This window comes from Ochotona curzoniae, unplaced genomic scaffold (assembly GCF_017591425.1).
Source record: "Ochotona curzoniae isolate NIBS_2020 unplaced genomic scaffold, NIBS_Ocur_1.0 scaffold_4701, whole genome shotgun sequence".
NCBI lineage: Eukaryota > Metazoa > Chordata > Mammalia > Lagomorpha > Ochotonidae > Ochotona > Ochotona curzoniae.
Window position 1 is genome coordinate 82,336,250 of NW_024467122.1, and position 20,790 is coordinate 82,357,039.

Consider the following 20,790-nt stretch of genomic DNA (forward strand, 5'->3'; position numbering starts at 1 on the left):
CACACCCACGGCTGTTTCCAGTGCCAGAGGCCCTTCCTGCTGCCCTCCCGTGTCCTCACCTTGACCCCCTGTGTGGCAGACTCTGTCTCCCTCTGGGGGCTGTGTTCCCCCACCCTGAGGTGGAGGAGGCTAGGAGGCAGGTGCAGGGGCTGGGGCCAGGCGACTGGGCTGGGGGGGGCCGTTAAGATGTGGAGCTCTGCCCGGCCGAGGGGGGCTTCGCGGAGGCAGACGCAGCCCGTGCCTGGCGGGGGGGAGTATGGGCAGGCCTGTGGCCACGTGGTGAAGGATGAACATTCGGGGCGCCCCGGACCTCCCCGGGCAGCCCAGTGACGACCCCAGCAGCGGAGGCGAGCGGGAGCGGATTCGGCAACGCATGAAGATGGTCATCGGGCAGCTTGAGGACATCCTGCGGGAGCTCAAGGAGGTAGCCAAGGAACTGAGGGAGGTACGTGTGTGTTGGAGAGGGTGCAGGGTGGGGTGGCTGTGTCCCCACCCGTGTGGCTCCAGGGGTCTTGTGGGCATGTGTGTGTGCCTCTCTGTCTCCCTAAGCAGGGTAAGCAGAGCCCAGTTTGATCTATTTCCCTAAGCAGAGCCCTATTTGATTACTGCTCCTGCCATCGCCAGAGTAATGAGGTACACGTGTCCTCAGCCCTGCTCCCTAGGGCTTCCATCCAGCCTGAGTGAGCTGAGCCACTGGCCACCCTGTCTGAATCTGGGCACCACCTGGGCTGGGTGCTGTTACACTGGCCAGGTGGGCTTTTCAGCATATTACAGCTGATCACGAGAACGCCCCTGCAGGGGGTGGCCAGGATCTGGACCGAGCTGGAGATCTCAGCGCAGACAGCTGTGCCCAGAGGACTAGGGGTCAGTGGGTGTCAGCTCCAGGGAGCACGGTGGAGGCAGGGCCTGGAGGGCGGGGGGGCATAGCTTAGAGAGGTAGGGACTGGATGGGATGAGAGATCAGGCCCAGACTCAAGTAGTAGAAGCCCTGTGTCACCACGTGGTTGTGAGGTGGACAGTGTGCCCACACTGGGCTGGCTGTAAATGGTGCATTTTAGAGAACAGAGGCAAGGTGCCTTCCGCCCCCGCCCAGGGCAATCTGTCCTCCTCTTCCTGTGGTCTCAGGGGTCCAAGGACTCCCATCCACCATCCTCTAGGGTCCCACTTCCTTTTAAATGCACTGTGCAGACTCTGGCTGGGGCAGGAGCATGTCTGCCCCAGGAGGCCCACCCAGAAGGCCTTGGAGCCAACTTGGATCTGACTGCAGGCTCTCTCTGGCCTGAGCCTCCTCCAGGTATCCGAGTCCGTGGGTGACCTCTTCACAGGGGCCTTTGCGCTAATTAGCAGACCCTTCCTGTGTCCCATCCCTTCCCAGGTCTCAGTCCCCCTGTACTGGCCCAGCTCAAAAGGAAGGAGTCCCCACCTCCCATTCCCAACCCCACAAACTTTGCAGGCTGTGTGGCTTCCCTAAGACTTGGGCAGTTTGCTGTGGCAATCAGAGTGTACCCATGGGCCTGCTGCCAGTGGCCCCCAGCTGAGAGGGGCAAGTCTCAGGATGTGTGTTGTGGGGTTGGGGTGGGCAGGTGAGGTGCTCTCGGAGACCCAGGCAAGAGGCAGACTAGGCAAGAACACCTTTCTGATAAGGTAGGCTTGGAGGGAGGGGTGCCGGGTGGAGCAGGAGCAGGCACTTATTCCCCCATGGCACCTGCTTCCTGGAGAACACGCAGCTGAGGAGATTCAGGCATTAGAGCTGGAGACCAGGTTCCTGTAGGAGCCTGGTGAGCTGCGCTCAGGATCCTTGGGGAGGGGTCTTGGCTTACATCCCCTCTGCCTGTGGTTCCAAGTCCCCAGGTGCCTCTGGTCCCACAGCTTGAGATTCCCTGAACCCCAATGCTCATCTCTGAAAGGGGATGAAATTCATAGTGACCTGGGTGGGCAGTGCCCCTCCCACACCCCTCTCATCTTCCTAAACACCTGCTGTGCAGCTCAGTCACCAACTCCCCCAACCTCCACCTGTGTCCTGGGAGCCAGAGAGTTGGTGCCATCCCTGGGGCGGCGGGGGGGTGGGGGGGGCAAGCATCACCAAAAGGACCAAGGAAAGGAGCCAACAGTAGCCTTGCTAGCTGCAACTGAGCTTCTGGCAGACCCTAATTAGCCTTGGTTCTCCAAGTCCACTCTCACCACCCACTGAACCCCTTGGCTAAGGAAAGCAGCCTAGCCTAATCCAGCCTAACCCAGCAGCCAGGGACTAGGGAATCTGCAGCCAAGATGTCTCCATTCAAGTTCAAGTCTGTGGACCCTAGCTGTGTGAACTTGGCCAAGTCAGGCACCTTCCCTGCCAGCCTCCAGCCCCAGCCCCAAGAGGTTGAGAGGAGCGGTTATCTGTGTAGAACTTGGCCCCGGGGCTGGACAAGCCTCCTGTGTCAGAGTTGGTGCTAGCTAGGCTGTGAGCCTTGACTGGGAAAGACAGGGCCAACGAGGTGCTGGGCTCCTGTCTGGGGAGAGGGGCCGTGATGGGGCTGGAAGCAGGGAGTCTCCAGTGAGGTAGCTTTTGGACATGAACCTGGAAGAAGTGAGGGTGCCAGCAGGTGGGAGGTCCAGTAAGAGGAGGAGCACTGAAGGGTCAGGGAACAGGCTACAGAGGAAGTGTGACTGCTGTGCCCCAGGGCAGCCAGCCGAGAGTGACAAGGGGAGGAGAGCATTGTAGGGGGTGGGGGTGTCCCAGAGGGAGCAGGGGTCCCAGCAGAGCCTAGAAGAGTGAGGACTCTGCATCTGCTGCCCGTGGGGAGATCCCCACGTTTGCACTGAGAGCCTGCCCACCTCCCTTGTCCCCCCCACCTGTCACCTCTGGAGGCTGGAGTGGGGCAGTGGAGATCCCCCACCTCTGATATTCCTGCAAAGCAATCCGTATGGCAGGTGTTCTGCTGGCCCCCTGGCTGCGCGGTCCCTCTGGCCAGGGAAAGCCACAGGGTGGGGGAGCTCAGGGGCCCAGCCGGGAAGCTGCAGGAGAGGTCAGGGCCATGGAGCCGTGCCAAAGCGGGTCACCCCCTTCCTCTGCCTCCCGCTCAGCCGGATCTGTGGTGCAGATTTCATCTACTTCATTTCACGCCTTTCTTTCCTCCCTCCTCCTCCTCCTCCTTGGGGCAGATTCACCCGAAGATGAAGAAATGGCTCCCTGGCCAATTAGGCCAGTCTGTGTGGGGCAGGAGGCCATGACTTACAGTCAGCTTAACCCCACCCCTGCCCAACACACACCACACACACACACACACACACACACACACACACACTCACTCTCTCACTCCCTCCCAGGAAGATAATAAACAACATAATCACAGAATTAAAAAATCATCAGCGGTCATAAATAATGCAGAGGCTCCCATTATGTAACTGACTGCCCCTGGGAACTAGAGGCAGGGGATAGGGGAGCAGCTTCCCCTCGGGGAGGGATGTAGAATGCTGGGATCCCCCAGTCCCAGTCCTGCAGGAGGGAGCTAGGGCTGGAGGGAGCTGCCTCCCCCCTCCAACACAACTCCCCACGTAGCTCTTCTAAGCTAATAGGAGTCTCCTGGTAATTTCTGGCTACCCGCCCCCCTTGCCACTTCCTTCCCCCAAGCATTGGCTGCTGACCTTGCAAAGTGTATATGTGGATCCTGGGGCAAGCAGATCGCAAGAGAACAGGAGAGGGGGTTGTGGGCAGGCAGTCCTGGGCCACCACTCCTCCCACTGGGCTCTCTGTTTGGCCAGGAGACAGAGCAGCATTGGTCACCATACTGTGGAAGTGTACACACAGGCCTCGAGCTGTTGAGAGCCATGCCTGGGAACCAAGCAGTTCACCTGGGGAGGGGGGATGAATTCCAGCTGGAAGGGCTGAGGATAGGAAGGTGTGAGATCCAGAGGCAGCAAGCTGTGTGAGCTGGAGGGAGAGAGGGGTAGTGTGTGCCCAGGAGGCCTGCCAGGTGCAGGCCAGTGTGTCACGATTGGAGACTGGAGATACTGGGGCTGGAAGTGGAAGAGTGACCCGGTACTTTGGCTGACCAGAAAGTTTCTCTGGACACAGCAGGCCCTGAATAGGAAGTGGGAAGGGTAGATGTATGAGATTGTTCATGTGAGGAGGGAATGAGGGCAGGGACCAGTAGCAGTGTCTGGGCACAGTGTGGGGACACAGCTTAGGGCCAGTGGCATCCTTCCCAGGGCTCAGCTCCTGGAGTGCATGTGTCCATGGGACAAAGGGGGCAGACCCAGGACTCAGGGCCTGATGCTGAGCTCCTAGCAGGCTCCGAGCCTCGTGTCCCCAGCAGCAAGCACGGCGGGGCAGGTGGACTCAGCGGTGTTTCCCGTCCTGTGGCTGGCAGGTGCTGTGGCTGACAGATGCTGTGACTTCACACTCCTCTCTCTCGCTTGCTGTCTTTCCCTCTGGTGTATAACTATTTCCCTGTGCTACAAAACAATCCCAAAGGACACGCAGTCAGGATGGTTTTAAACCTTAGAGAGAGAGAGAGAGAGGAGCAGGTGTTTGGCCTAGCGGTTCAGCTGCTCCTGTCCCCTGTGGGACTGCCTGGGTTTAATTTCCAGCTGTAACTTCCTTCTGATGCAGACCCTGGAAGCAAGTGGCATCTTACCAGCCATGTGAGAAATCCGGATTGAGTTCCTGGCTCCCGTCTCCTGCCTGGGGCTGCTGTGGGCAGCAGGGGAGTAAACCAGAGATGGTTCCTGCTCTTTCCGTCCTCCCCTCTCAAATGAATATGTATATATAAAGATTTTGTTTATTCTTATTTGAAAGATTTGCAGAGGCAGGAGAGAAAATTTTTTGTTAATATTTATTTTTTACTGGAAAACCAAATATACAGAGAAGAGGAGAGACAAAGAGGAAGATCTTCCGTCTGATGATTCACTCCCCAAGTGGCCACAACGGCCAGAGTTGAGCTGATCTGAAGCCAGGAGCCAGGAGCTTCTTCCAGGTTTCCCACGCGGGTGCAGGGTCCCAAGGCTTTGGGCCGTCCTTGACTGCCTTCCCATGCCACAAACAGGGAGCAGGATGGGAAGCGGTGCCACCGGGATACAAACCGGTGCCCACATGGGATCCTGGCACATGTAAGGGAAGGACTTTAGCCGTTAGGTCAGCACATAGGCCCAAGAGAGATCTTCTGTTTGCTGGATCACTACTCAGCTGTCCTCACTGGGCAGAGCTAAGCCAGTCTAATATCAGGAGCCAGGATCTTCTGGGTCGCCCATGCAAGGTGCAGGGGCTTATGAACTTGGGCCATCCTCTGCTGCTTTCCCAGGCCGCAAGGAAGGGGCTGGATGGGAAGTGGAGCAGCCAGGACATGAAACAGCACCCATATGGGATGCTGGCGCTGATAGGCAAAGGATTTGCTTGTTGAGCCACTGTGGTGACCTCTGCATTTTTTTTTTCATCTCAGAAATCACGAATTTCATGATGGCCAAAGAGAATAGTGAGTTTCCCAGGCCACATTCCACATACCTACTGATGTACATGGCTTCCCTTCTGTGGGCTGTCCTGTGGTTGGACCCTGTGCTCACAGAACATACCTGAGCCAGCTTTGCTGGAAGCCTGATGGCTGACTGGCTTCTTAGAACCTCCTCAGGGTCTATCTGGCCTGGCAACTGCCTGACTCAACCATGCCCCCAGGGTTGCCGTCTACACTGGGGCCTGGGCCCATGTCTGTCCATGCACGGTGGGCGTTGCTAGTCTACACTATTGAACACACTTGCCACGGTGCACTGAGTCGCTAAATCCTTACAACCTCTTGCTCAAGTGCTTCTGCCAGAAGCTTCCAACTAGGCCCAGAGAGGTTTAGTAACTTACCTGAGTCACACGGCTGGTGGGCTGTGGAGTGGGGTGGACACCAGGTCTGGCTCCAGAGCTTCAGTCCCTAATGGCAAAGTTCTTTACAAACCACATGTGTATCTGCTCTATGTTGGGGGTCCTAGGGATGAGCAGAGGGGTGGGGGCTGTGGTCCTGGTCAAAGGGACAGAAAACAAGGCTTGGGGGGACAAGGTATTGCCTAAGAGACCCTCTGCCAAGAGGGGGCAGCCCTTGTTGTGCCCCTTCCCACTGTAACCCTGGGGTGGCTGGAGGGGAGGCAGAGAAGACCCCCAGGAGATCAAGTCCAGGGTCTCCTGAGCTGGGGCGGCCAGGGTCCGGGGCAGGAGGCTCCCCCAAAGTGACTGTCTCTTTCCCAGCCCCACCCTAGGCCTTGGGCATCAGAGCCCCCCCGGCCCCCAAGCATAAGCTAGTGGGGGACTCCTTCAGTATACAGTCCCCTCCTCTGCCCAGGCCTCAGGGGCAGCTTGGGCTGAGCAGGGGGGCTTCTGGGGGCAGGAGCCTTAGGATGAGGGGATCATCTCGGAAGGGGGGTCATTGTGGTCAAAGGTGGGACTCTCAGGCCATTCTTTGTAAACTTGGAGAGGACCCCTAACATGTGCACAGCTGCCTAACCTCTCCCCTCTCCCACCCGGGAAAGGTTGACAGGAGCTGTCAGAAGTGTGAGCGGGAGCAGCCTTCCGTGCTGGGATTCTCATGCCAAATATGCTGAGCTTCAGAATGCTTGTATGACTTGCTCAGAGACACACAGCACAGTGTTCAAGCTATGGCTGGAGCCCAGGTTGGATCAGCTAAATAAGTGCTTCCTGCACTCCTGTAAAACAGCTTCTCAGACCCCCCCTGCCCCCATACACTCCTCAGCTCTTCAGAGGTGGCAGGCTGAGAGATGAGCCACCAGATCACCTGTAGCCCATAGCACCTGCTACTACCCCACTCTCATCAGACACAACCCACCCACGAGCCGAACCAAAGGATGTGAGTAGATGGCTGGCCAGTCCCCGATGACTTGGCCGAGAGTCTGGGGGCAGTGCTGGGAGCTGGACTCGTCTCTCCAGCTTTGTTTCTGTTCCTAGGCTGCCGCCTGCCTGGACACAGCCCAGCCCCTCACTCAGCTTTCATCCTGTTGCTGCTTTGCTTTCTGCCTCCAACTCCTCCCTTCCCCTTCTCAGATTCAAATCCCCTCCCTGCTTCTCTGGCTGGGTCCTTCTTGTTCCCGCTCTGTCTTCTGCCCTGATTTACCTGCTGACCAGGGGTGCTGAACAGAAGGACCCCAAGCAAGTGCCTGTGTGTAGGGGAAGAACAAGGAAGCGGATACAGCATTCCCTAAGCACACTTGACCCCAGCTCTGCGTCCCTGGTGGGAATTTGTGGCTTACCCCAGCAAGCCGGGGAGTCAGCAAAGAGGGGTGTGGGGTGGAGGCAGGACATGTTGGTGCCACATATCTGCTGGCCTTGTCCTCGGAGCCTGGGGGACACCCTGATGTACTATGACAGCCTGGACAGGGCCTTCTTCCTACTCACGCTGAAGCCTGGCCTCCCTTGGAGGGGTGGGGCTCTCCCCTGTCAGTTAAAGGTGAATCAAGCTCCATCAACAGGGCCGCTCTGCGGAGCAAGTGGTGGTGGCAGGAGCAGGCGGGTGTGGGAGTGATTGGGGAGGCAGTGGCCACAGCAAGCTCTCTCCGCCTTGGTGGTCCAGGCTGGACCCTCAGCAGAGCGTACCAGCCAGGGACATGCAGCTCTTCCTCCCCTCCCCTCCCCTCCCCTCCCCTCCCCTCCCCCCCCCCCCCTCCCCTCCCCTCCCCTCCCCTCCCCTCCCCTCCCCTCTCCTCTCCTCTCCTCTCCTTTCCCCCGACCAGGTGGTGAGCCAGATTGACAGGCTGACCTCGGACTTTGATTTCGACCTGGAGCCAGACGACTGGACCACAGCCACCGTGAGCAGCACCTCCAGCAGTGACAAGGCGGGTGCTGGCGGCCCCTTCGACCTGGGCCAGCTGGACTTGATGACCACGGCCGACATCCTGTCCGACAGCTGGGAGTTCTGCTCCTTTCTGGATACCTCCACGCCCTCGGACTCTGTGGATGGTCCCGAGGCCACCCGGCCAGAGGCAGCAGTGGTGGAAGCAGTGGCCGGGGCCGACAGCGGTGCGGCTGACTACCGGCTCATGAACGGCGGCCTGCCCATCCCCAACGGGCCAAGGGTGGAGACCCCAGACTCCTCCAGCGAGGAAGCCTTCAGCACTGGCCCAGCCAAGAGCCAGCTGCCCCAGCGGACCCCGGGGACACGGGAGAGGGTGCGTTTCAGTGACAAGGTGCTTTACCATGCGCTGTGCTGTGACGATGAGGAGGGCGAGGAGGAGGTGATGACTACAGCGGCTGAAGAGGATGGAGAGGAAGAAGGGGGAGGGCTGTCTCCCGAGCTCCCCCACGCCGCCTCCGCCGAAGGCCCCTTTAAGCCGTGCCCCCCAGCTCCCTACAAGCCCCGGCACTGTGCTCTGCCAGGTGGGCGCTCAGGTCCCACTGCGGCCCCTGAACAGGTCAGGAGGAACAGCGTGAGGGACAGCAGCACGCAGACGGTGTCAGACAAGAGCACCCAGACAGCGCTGCCTTACACAGCCGCGAGGCAGAAAGCCAAGAGCAAAAACTAGGGGCTGGGGTGAGGGGGGAGGGGCGGGAACATAGAGCTATATATATATATATAATATATATATATTTAAACAATTGCCATCATAATAAAATTTTAAAATGCCGAGGATCTGGCCCACAGGCCCCCAAGAGCTCATCTTGGGAAGTAAGGCCAGGAGCGCTTCTTGAGGCAGCAGATCTTGGAGGGGGCCTCATCTTCCTGTAAGAAGCCAGGTTCAAAGCAGCTATGCCCCAGGCAGGCCCCAGGACATATACTATGGTGAGCTGGGAACACTGTGGGATGCTTGGGTACTGGCGTGGTACCAGCCTGGCCAGGCACCCTCCTGGCCCTATCTCTCCTGCAAGGCAGGTCCAGATTTGACCCTGACCTTGCTGTTCGTACGGCACTCTGAGGTGGGGCAGCCTGTCAGAGCCAATCTGTGAAATGGGTTTGATGGTCTTCACCAACCACACGGGCTGGTGCCTTGCTGTCATACGTGATCCCCAACACAGAGGTCCCTGAGTGGGCAGAGAGAAAAGCCACTCCAGCCATCTGGAAGCCATCCTGAGTCTTTCCAGCAGCCCGACCCATGTCTGGATGTTCAACAGCTGCCAGTGTGGGTTGACCAGAAGAATGAGGGCCAAGGAAGGGGATGAGTAGTTGGGTTCTGTCCTGAGATGTTGAGGTGAGGCAGTTGCTCCTCTGCCATCACACCTGCCTCTCTGTGCGCAAGAGGATGAGGAAGAAGAAACCACGGAGCAGTTCCCATTTCACAGAGGACCTGTCGGAACCCCCCCAACCCCCAGTGACCTGGTCCTAGTGCTTCCTGGAAGAATGGCTTGGGGAATGCCTAGGACATCCTCAGCTGGGATCCCTGTGGCTTCTGATGTGGTCACATTGGATGAGAGCGTTAAGATGTTTGTGTGTTCCCCATTCCGGAAGGGGACATCGCTATCTTCCAGATGTACCTGCCGGGCACGGGCCTGGCCTTTACTGCTGGTCCCTGTGCATGGCTGTGCTACCCATCACATGTCCTTCCTGCTTTAGCCACCTGCTGTGTGCACACACGCTGGGCTGAAGAGGCAGAAGGGGACAGGCGGGTTTCGGGCCTCCGGGCAGCTGGTGCTCACCCCCTCACATGCTGTATACTGAGTGTCACTTGAACCTACGTAATCCCATTCTGCATACAGACTCTAAGAAGCCAAGCGACTGGCCTAAGGTTACACAGGATGGGTAGGAGAGTCAAGGCTCAATCCCAAACTCAGCAATGTCACCCTGGAACCTCTGAGTGGCAGGAGAAATGGAGGCTATGGGGCACAGAGCAGGCGCCGGGCATCCTAGGCCAGGAGGGTCTTGGTGTGGGCAGAAAACTCCAGGAGGAAGGACTGTCTACAGCCTTGGGGGAACCTGGCTGCGGTTAACCTAACACAACCTGGGCATCGGGTCAAGAGGTGTTTGGAGAGTAACTGAGTGAACCCTGCCTACAGAGACGCGTGCCTTCAGTGTGCCAGGTCTGTGATGGTGCTTGTACCCACACAGGTGCTCCCCCAGGGAGGATCTGGGTGTTGCAGAGCAAAACCAGCAGGGGTGCAGAAGCAGGGTTAGTGAGGGAGGAGCTTCAGGACTGAGGGCCAACCTGGGGAGGGGGCTGGAAGGGACTGCAGGTCCCTGGGAGAGGGATCTGATAGGACTTCATTTAGAGGCAGGAATAGGGTCTGAGAATGTGGGGTGAGGAAGTCTTACCAGGACAGTCAAGGGACAGAGGTATGGCCTCTAGGGCTGGACTGCTGGGACCAAGGAACGGAAGGAGGGCCAACGGTTCAGAGGCCCCAGGCCTGTGCCCTGTGCCTGGAGATGGAGCAAGAGGCAAGCCAGCAAGGAGGGAGGGAAAATGGGGGCGGGGTGGCAGATTCAGGAGCCACTAGATCCAGTCTTCCCCCAGCTCCACCCACCTCCCACCTGTCAACCCTTGCACAGCTGGAACCATGCAAAACCCTGACAGCCTCTGACAGCCCAGTGCACCGCAGCACATGTCAGCACTAACACACGGTGACAGAGTGAGTTGGGGCTGGTGCACGGCAGCTCGCTGGGTGATGACTTGGGAGGGAACGGATTAGTCACACTCTTCCTTTCTCACCAGGGTCAGGTAAGGAAACTGAGGAACCCACAGGGACAGAGTGGGACTGGGCTGGCGGCGGGCGGGGGTGGTGTGTCCACTCTCTACTTTGCTCTCCGGCGGGCAGGGCCACCGTCTGGCACTTGGCTGTGAGCCGGCCTTCATGAACCTACCCCCGGGTTCTAGGGTTCCAGGCAGCCAGCAGGAATGGAACTACATCCCCCGAGGGCCCCTTCCCCCTTTTCCTGTCTTTGGAAGAGTGGGAAGACAGGCCTAGTCCTGGCCCGCAGATGCACAGGCCCTCTCTTTTATGGACTAGCCTGGTGCCTGGTGCTGGCTGGCTGGGGACTGGCAGGAATTTACCCTGAAGCAGTGAGCACCTGGAAGTGGAAATGAATGGTGTCAAGGGCTAGTGGGACTTCAAGGGTGAGTATTTAGCCTTGTGGGTAAGATGACCGTGTCCTCTACCTAAATACCTGGGTTGGAAGCACCTGCTCCAGCTTCCTGTGATGCAGATCCTGGGAGGCGGCAATGATGGCTCAAGACTTGAACTCCTGGAAATGGCAGGCTTGTGAATTCCTGACTGCCAGCTTCAGCCTGGCCCAGCCCTAGCCACTGTGGGCATTCAGGAAGTGAACTAGCACACAGGAACCCTTTCTCTCTCTCAAATAATTTTTTAAATTATTTTCTCTTTAAAAATTACTTATTTTTTAATGGAAAGGCAGATTTACAGAGAAAGACCTTCTATCTGCTGGTTTATTGCCAAAATGGCTACAACAGCCAGAGAGCTGAACTGATCCAAAACCAGGAGCCAGGAGCTTCTTCCGGGTCTCCCACCTGGGTGCAGGGTCCCAAGGCTTTGGGCCGTCCTCGACTGCTTTCCCAGGCTACCAGCAGGGAGCTGGATGGGAAGTGGAAAACCAGGACATGAACCTGTATCCATAGGGAATGCTGCCACTTGTAGATGGAGAATTAGCCAGTTGAGCCATTGTGCCACACTCTCTCAAATTATTTTTTTGAAAGCAAGCTGCCTGGGGTGCCCATGTGGCAGATGGTAGAAAGCCAGGTGTTTGTCCAGGCAAGGACCCTTGGGAGTGTCTTAGCAGGACCTCAGAGTGGCTATCCTCCTTCCCCAGGGAATGAGGGAAGCCTCTCCGGGCTAAAACTGGGGGACTAGTTCAATATAACTCAATCACTTCTCGGCCTTTTAGCTAAGATCAAGTATGATAGCTTAGCTCGCATCCAAGCACCCGGCCTAGCAGTTAAGACCGTATCCCACGCCAGTGTGCCTGGGCTTGCCTCCTGGCTGTGCTCCCAGCTGTCTGCTGATGCACTCCCTTGCAGGAGGCAGGCGGTGGCTCAAATCTTTCCTTGGGTCCCTGCCAGCCAGCATGGGAGACACAGGTAGAGTTCCAGGCTCTCGCATTTCGGCTTTGCCAAGCCCTGGTTGTTTTGGGCATTTGGAGAAGTGAACCAGTGGAGAGAAGATTTCTTTCTCTCTTTCTCTCCTCTACAACCCCAATCCCCACCCCATTTGATTTTTCTCTGTCCTTGCCTTTGGAATAGATAAAATTAATGTTTTAAAAATGGCAACTTGGAGAAGAGGGAAGAGACCTTAGCAAAGGGCATGGGCAGCCCCAGAGCCTATGGAACTATATCATAAAACAAAATAAAATATTTTTAAATGTAAAATGGCATGATAGCATAATGGTTAAAGTCCTTGCCTTGAGCACACTGGGATCCTGTATGGGCGCTGGCTCTAATCCCAGCAGCCCCGCTTCCCATCCAGCTCCCTGCTTGTGGCCTGGGAAAGCAGTCAAGGACAGCCCAAAGCCTTGGGACCCTGTACCCAGGTGGGAGACCTGGAAGAAGCTCCTGGCTCCTGGCTTCAGATTGGCTCAGTTCCGACCATTGTGGCCACTTGGGGAGTGAACCATCGGACAGAAGATCTTCCTCTCTGTCTTTCCTCCTCTCTGTATATCCAATTTTCCAATAAAAATGCATAAATCTTTAAAAAAATCACATAATTTGTTTAAAAATGTGAAACAAAAAAAAATTTAAAATGGGAACTCAGTAACCTATATCATGCACTAGAGACAAGAGGCTTGCTTTAGTACAGAAAGACCACACATCATTAGCACGCTGGGGAATGAATGACTAGAAAACCACTGGGTCTTCCCGGGAAAGCTCAACACCTCAGCCCTCACCACTCCCAGCACATGTGCAGCCTGAGTCCCCCTCCTTCCTCCTCACCACCCTCAGCCAGGGGTGGAAAGCTGAGGATCAGGCTTGATTCTACTCACTGGCCACCCTTCCCACTGAACCTGTGCCCTCCGTGCACGCCAAAGAGTCTGCGGGTTCCTCAGCCGGTGACACAGGCACAGCTGTGTCCACAGGCCAGGCACCACACTGAATGGGATGTGACTCCCCGCCAGGAATACTCAGGAACACCTGCCTGTGGCTCTCGGGCTCTGGCCCGGCCAGGTTCCTGTCCCAACTGGGGCAGTAGAGGTGAGAAGCTTTCTGCTGTGGGTGACAACTCCGTCTACCCTCCTGCAGAAACCCAGCCCCCAGAAGCCACCTCTGCCCTTAAGGGCAGGGCGTGTGCCAGGAGGTCTGGGGTCCTTTGTGGGGTTTTCTTGCCAGAAATGAGCCAGACAAACTGAAGGTGGGGACTGGCATCATCTGAGCGCACCTTGGAGAGGGAGGAAGGGGCTGAGGGCTCATTTACAGGTGCCAAGGAGACAGCAAACACCCTGGCACCGCTCACAGAGGCAGCGATGCAGGCTGCCTCTGTCCTAGCACTTACTTCCCTACCCTGCTCCCCATCTCGCCTGGCCCAGGAACTGTTGGCTTCTGTGGAGTGGGTGCTGGGAGCAGACACACTCGACCTCAGGCAGCTATGCAGAACTGGGAATGGCAGACATGTGTGACAGCCACTGAGCATATCATTTGGCCTCTGTGGGAGCAGCATGTATGGGGTCAGCCTGGGAGCCCAGGAACAGCAACGGGGCAAGCCTCCTAGCCTGGTATGGACAAGAGCAGAGTAGGCTGGCACCCAGCGTAGGGACCCGTCTTACCCAGCAACAGGCAGGGTTCTGCTGGTGCTCCAGCCTCCGCCTCTGTAGCCACTTCCTGTTAGGACAGCACCTTGTACTGAAGCTGCTGGAGGGACAGCTCAGACACCTCCTTTCCCCCAACCCCCCAAGGTGCCAGCTGATCCTACCCATGGTCCAGCTCACTGCTCTAAGGACTCCTCTTCCTCTCACACAGGGCTTCCAAAACTGTGGCTTGCACACCTGTTTTGCTTCCCCCATTGTTTAAAAAGAACAAGTTTACAGGGAAAAAAAAAATGCCAGAATTCCTGGAAAAAAGCCAGCTGCTGCGCGCACCAGCCCTGGGTGGGCAACCCTTACTCAGAACTGCTCATCGTCAGCCGCCAGCCGAGCTGCAGGGCCTGCTGGTTCAGCAGGCATTCACTCACCTGAATGCCCAGCCTGCCCCTACCCCCACGCACTCAGGGGGCACCTGTGGGGCGAGGCAGCCTGCCCTCTCTGCTGCCCCCACCTTCCTCCCTTCCTTCTGTCCCTATCTCTGTCCCTGGCAGCTGCCTCTTCCAGGGCCTAGGAGTGGCGCCTGGGTCTCCAGCAGCAGTTCCGCGGCTGCCTGGCATCCAGAGGGGGTCCTCAGGACAGTCTCATCGTAGGACTGGCTTGAGTTACAGTTTTAAACAGAGGAAGCTATATATTTAAGAGCCCCATGATTGCTGCCAGGGTCATCAACCACCCCACAGGTGTTTGAGCCTGGGTGTTGCCCACAGAGAGTCAGTGCCCTTTATCCCATCCCATTAGGGAGGGGGAGTGAGTGGCATCTGTTAGGGCCACTGAACAGTGCCAGGGCCTCTCAAACTCCTCCCCAAAGCATTAAGCTCCAGCAACCCGGAACTGGGCAACACCGTTGGTTCATTCCCCAAATGGCCACAACAGTTGGAGCCAAGCTAAGCTGATCTGAAGCCAGGAGCTTTTTACTCCAGGTCTCCCATGTGGTGCAGAATCCCAAGGACCTGGGCCATCATTTGCTGCTTTCTCAGGCCACAATCAGAGAGCTGGATCAGAAGTGTTGCAGCTGGGACATGAACTAGCATCTCTATAGGATGCCAGCACCACAGAGTGGAGGGTTACCTCATTGAGCCATAGTGCTGGTCCCATAAATCAATCTTTATTTTTAAAAATGTTTTTATTTATTTTTATTGCAAAGTCAGATACATATATATATATATATATAGAGAGAAATATCTTCCATCCGAGGATTCACTCCCCAAGTGACCGCAATGGTTGGTGCTGTGCCAATCTGAAGCCAGAAGCTCTTCCAGGTCTCCCACCTGGGTGCAGGGTCCCAAGGCTTTAGGCTGTCCTCTACTGCTTTCCCAGGCCACAATTAGGGAGCTAGATGGGAAGCAGGGCTGCCGGAATTAGAGCCGGCACCCATATGGGATCCCGGGCGCTTTCAAGGCGAGGAGTTTAGCCTCTAGGCCACCACACCAGGCCTCATAAATCAATCTTTAAAAGACAGTCACACCATGATGGTCTGACACCTGCACAGGGCCACACAGCCAGATTTAAGGACCCTGATTCTGCCAGGGCTTTGGGTCCCCAGGGGGCCTCTTCACACTGTCTTCCAAGGCCCATGAGCTTTGGGTTCCACAGCAACAGAGTGGGTAGTGCCCAACGACAGTTGGTCCTCTGCTAACCGACCTGGTGGTGAGCAGGTGGGATGAGATCTATGGCCTCTATAGTCCACAGCCAGAGTCAGGGCCCCCAGGGAGGCCAAGGGCACACTCTCTCTAGGGCCAGGTTGGCCATTAGTTTATGATCAGGGTCAGGGGAGGCGGCTGCGAAGGTGACAGCTGGGCTGGGGAGAAATCTAGGACCTCAAACTGGAAGCCTTGAAGGTCCTGCTCTGCCCAGCCCTGTCCGAGGCCAGCAAGCACGTATGTGCGGCTGTGCCCCAGGGGCTAGCCCCTGCCCTCCCTGGGCCTCAGCGTCCTCCATCTGTCCCATGGGGACAGAAGAACCTAGGCTGAAGGGCTTAGGATAAGAAGGAAGTTTAGCAAGAGAAGCACAAAGAGAAGAGGGGAAGGAAGGTCTGAGACGTGACAGAGACAGAAGCAGGAAGAGGCTGAGGCCAGATGCGGGGGAGGGGGAGGAGGGAAGCCAAAGGCGGGGGAGGGGGAATCCGAGGGGTCACTAATGAGGTCCCCACAGACAGGCTGGATGTGAGCCTGCAGCTGTCCCTTCCGCATCCCGACACTCAGCACACTTCAGATTAATAATTCAAGCTCTTCCTGTCAGCTTGCAGCCAGATGCATAATTAGAGCAGCTCTGGGCTTCAGGTGATGGCGATACAAACCACTCTCATTAGAAGGAGACCCTTTCTGGGCGAGCAGGACGAGGTCGAGCCCTCTTCCCGACAGTTCCGCACCAGGGTTGCCCTCTGAGCTCAGGGGCAGGGCTGGCCTTGCAGCCTGTGGAGACAGACAGCAGCTCAGATGTGCAAGGGGAGGGCTGGAAGGGGCTGCCTGGAGTTCAAAGGTCAGTCAGACCAGCCAGACAGCTGGGCAGACGGTCAAGTGCAGATCTCAAGGGACTTTGCACCCTGTGCATGCCGTGGTGCCCTCTCCAGCCAGTGTTACAGGACCACTGACCAGCAGGGCGTCATACAAGCTGTTCAACTGAAAAGGCATGCTCGCACCTCCCTACACAGGTCCCAAGCATCAGCTCCTTCTGCTTGTTCATTTCAACTTACCCAGTGGGCTAGCTTTCCAGTTCCTGGCAGGGAGGGCACAGCTCGGGGCGCTGTCCATGGTGCTAAGCCTCCAGTCTTCCTGCTCTCCCAGCCCAGCCTGGCGCCCACAGTGTCTGCCTGGGACCCCTAGGAACTTGAAGTGGTACCTGTTAGAAGGCAATCTTATGACAAGTGCTGCTGCGTGTTGACTTCACTGGAGTCGCCTTCATAAATGTTTTAAAGGTGTTTGTTAGGAAAAGAGTAGGAGCTAGTAGGAGGTCGATGCAGTCAGGAGGAGAGAGGTTCTCAAGGGGCTCGGGGGCCGCCAACACCGCCAGGATGCCGACTCCCTCCGAGGAGGAGCTGCTGGAAGGAACTCCCGCCCAACCCTGTGCTGCTGAACACGACCACCCACTCCCACCTCCGGAGGTAAGAGGCTTCTCTGAGCTGGTGCTCTTGTCCTCACACGGTCAGCACCAGTGGACTTCAAAAAATTCATGGAAAATAAGTTTATTTGGGGAGATATGTCTGCAATGCAGGAATAATTTTCTCACAAAATGCATTTTCTCTGAACTATCTGAAGGCTCTGCTGTAGCAAACTCTTTGGACCTGACCCTGGGCTGCCAGTGGGAGCCTTCAAGTTCCTTCTCAGGACTCAGCTGCCATTTGCTGGAGGGCGGGGCGGGGTGGGGGGGGTCCCTTCCTGGGCGTCACTGTCACAACTTAGGTCTCTTCTGTCCCTCATCCACCCCCATCCCCGACACCAAACACACACATCTACACAGAGCCAAGACATCAAGTCAGGGCAGCTGAGGCAGACAGGTGCATGGGGAGGAGGGCCAGGCAGAAAGCATCATCCCCTCCCACCCCGCCCCGCGCCCCTGGAGCCCCTGAGCCTGCCTCGCCCCACTCCATAGAGCTGGGAGATACCTGGCTGGGACTCGGATCATACCTACTGATTGTGCCGTTCCCCTCCACCCACCCAGCGACAAGCTCCTTAGCAAAGAGCCTGTTTCTCAGCCGCAGGACAAAGCCAGCATCCAATGATGAAACCAGAGTGAAGCTGCGCTAAGGGGATTACAGCTGTACGCGGGCAGCCTGGCTGGTTCTTGGGTGTGCCTGGGGCACCTCCCACTGCTCTAGTGCTTGGTCCCTCCCCCCCCCAACCCACCTTCCTTCTACAAGTGCCTGGGCACTGTGGCCCAGCCTCGGCCCACAGCCCCATTATCTCAGACCTCTCCATTCCCACGGTGACATTCACGGGTGGCCCTGGGGAAGCCTTCTTGGCAAGAAGGGGTAGGGGCACTGCTCTGTAGGCCTGGTTTCAGTGGCACAGCCTGCAGGGAAGAGGGAGCTTCAAAGGCATCAAGTTCGCTCCCTGGGGTCGAGGGAGAGGAAGGGGAGAAGGGGGGGAGCCCAGCCAACAGCTTCGAGAGCTTTGTCTGGCTACAGAGAGAAGAGAGAGACAGAGAGAGAGAGTTGTAATTACCATATCAATTGTTTCTGGGTAAATAGGAGCCTCTAAAAGATTTTAAAATAGATTATTCTTTCAAATAGGCTGTGTACCTTTTGGCAGCCTCATTTGCATTATTCAATTACTGGGAAATCCTTTTTTCATGGATAGTGTGGCTTGTGGAATGGGGTAAGCTTGGGGGGAGGCAAGGAACTCTGGAGCGGCGAGGTCCCCCACTCTAAGGTGCAGGGCTGGGAGGTGGGGAGGGTTGGTTTATGAAGGAATGACTGTCCCTCTTCCAGTTGTCTCTGTCCTTCATCCTCCTGCCCCCTCCCATGCTGGCAGAGCTCCCGTCCCACTGCGGCCTCCATCAGGAGCCCCTATTGGGGTTGGCCCAGATTCTCTGGCTGCAGTGGACAAGAGGACACACGGAGAACAGCAGGAACAGAGACGTGAGAGAGGGAGGGGTGGGCGGGACCTGCACCCAGGCCGAGGCCAAACTGGAGGCGCTGTTTCACTCCAAATGACCGCAATGGCTGCAGCTGGCTGATCCCAAGCCAGAAGTTTCTTCCAGGTCTCCCACATGGATGCAGGGGTCCAACCACTTGGGCCACTTTTAGCTGCCTTCCCAAGAACATTAGCAGGGAGCTGGATTGGAAATAAAGCAGCTGGGACTCCAAACTGGGCCCATTATGGAATGCCAGTGCCATGCCAACAGAGGCTTTAATGTACTATGCCACAGCGCCAGCCTCATGGGATTCAGACCGTGGTCCAGGGCTGCCCTGCGGGGTTCTCTGAGGGAGAGAGAGGTAAATTGCAGGGCCCTGGTGAGCTTAGCTTGGGAAAGACAAGACTGGGCAGCTGGATGCTGGGTAGATAAGGTTTTATTTTATTTAGTTAGAAAGATGAAGGTTAACGTAGAATGAGACAGAAATTGCATCCAACACTTTACATTCCTAAATGAAGGACTGGTGTGGTAGCCTAGCGGCTAAAGCCCTTGCTTTACATGCACCAGGATCCCAGGTTCTAACCCCAGCAGCCCTGCTTCCCATCCAGCTCCCTGCTTGTGGCCTGGGAAAGCAGTCAAGGACAGCCCAAAGCCCTGGGACCCTGCACCCATGTGTGAGACCTGGAAGAAGTTCCTGACTCCTGGCTTTGGACTGGCTCAGCTCCGGCCATTGTGTTCACTTGGGGAGTGAGCCAGCAGACAGAAGATCTTCCTTTCTGTCTCTTCTTCTCTCTGTAAAATCTGACTTTCCATTAAAAATAAATAAATCTTTTTTTAAAAAATTTCCTAAATGAAAATGTGGTGTAGTGGATACCACCACCAACCCATGTGGATCATGTCCTGGCTCCACTTCCCATCCAGCTCCCTAACACATCTGGGAAAGGATAAGAGGATGGCCCAAGTCCTTGGGACCCCACACCCACACAGAGACTCGGCTGGAGCTCCAGGCTCCTGGTTTGGACCTGACCTAGGCCAGGCTGTTGCAGCTGTTTGGGGAGTGATTCAGGAGAAGGAAGATCTCTGTCTTGTTGTGTCCCATATTTATGGGATACCGTGCAGCAGTCCAATACATGCACAGAGTGGAAGTTGATCCGACCAGGCAGCTGGCCAACTGGTTCACCAGCCCATGTATCTTACTCAGGCTGCAGACTGGAACCAGGGCAGCCCCAGGGTCTGGTGGAGGTAGAGGGGTGAGTTGTAAAACTGAGGAGCCACGAGCCTGAGGCACAGGCACAGACTGACAGCTACAACCACGGGGAGCAGGGCAGATGGCTGCCCTGGGGTTGCACATCTGGAGGCTCAGGAGCCAAGCTGGGGAGGGAAAGGGCACACTTTGTGCTGAGTTTGGAGGGGCTGAGCCATGGGAGGGACGCTGTTGCTCTCTCCAGGAGTCATACAACACGGGGAGCAGGGATCCCCTTCTGTTACACAGTGGTGGTGGGCCAGTGGCAGGCGCCAGCTCACAAAGACTTCCATATACACACATGCAAATCCTACTTTGCATTCATTTGTGAGCCAGGCTGGAGCCCCTGGGATGCCCGTATCAGCTGCTGAATAAGGATCTCCATCAGGGGCATCCCACAGCCTGGCTGGCAGAGGCAGCCGGGCCCTAGCAGGCCTACCGACTCCAGGAGTGACCTGAATGCATCACGGGGCTCACCGGAGCTGGGGCTGTGTTACAAGGAGCCACAGCAGTAAGGATGGAGGAGGGGTGGGACACAGGCACGTGGGGGAGCTGAGCCGAGGTGCTCACATGCTGGGTCGGGGGGGGGGGGGGACGACGCCTGGGTTCTCACACACAGGCTGCGGCGTGCGTGTCTGCTTACTTCCTCACGTGTAACCCAGGCTGTTACTGGCCCATGAGAATGACCCCAAGTCACACAGGACACTGACTGGCCCCACCCACCCACCTGCTCAGGTGTTCAGGTCCAGTGGGCGGCTCAGCACAGCCCTGGCGCATGCGCTGACAGCAGTGCACCCCCTCTGCTACGCCATTTTCCCTCCTTCCTGTCTTTCCTCTCTGACTGGCTGATGCAGCTTCACCATCCTGGCTCCACATGAGTTCTGTCCCCCTCGCTCTTACGAATGGAGCATCTGCCAGCTACAGCTGGAAAAATTATTTCTACATTAAAATGCACGTGTTGGACCTTCGCCCAGGGAAAGCAGCTAAAAAATACTGTCTTGGAGGGCACTTGTCAGCAGGGGACTTAGTGGCCACTGTCCTCATCTTACTGGGCAGTCCCCGGGCAAGTCACACACCTGCTGGACCCCTCCTCCACCACAGCAGGAGATGCAGCATCACCATAAGAAAGGAAAAGGACTGGGAGGCAGGCCCATTTTACAGACCAGCAAACTGAGGTGCAGACAGCTCACTCAGCACCACCGTGTTCAATCTACAAATGTTGGGAGCAGCAGTGGGTGGCTCCGACTGCAGGGACTCCGCATGTTGGAGTGTCTC

General features: G+C 56.8%; 1 protein-coding gene across 1 annotated transcript; it reads left to right on the forward strand.

Annotated features, from left to right (window-relative positions):
- Positions 1-286: 286 nt before the first annotated feature.
- INSYN1 (inhibitory synaptic factor 1) lies at positions 287-8,493 on the forward strand. Its single transcript, XM_040969954.1, has 2 exons — positions 287-445; positions 7,705-8,493. Exons 1-2 carry the CDS (start codon positions 287-289, stop codon positions 8,491-8,493), a joined length of 948 nt encoding a protein of 315 aa, XP_040825888.1.
- Positions 8,494-20,790: the final 12,297 nt, after the last annotated feature.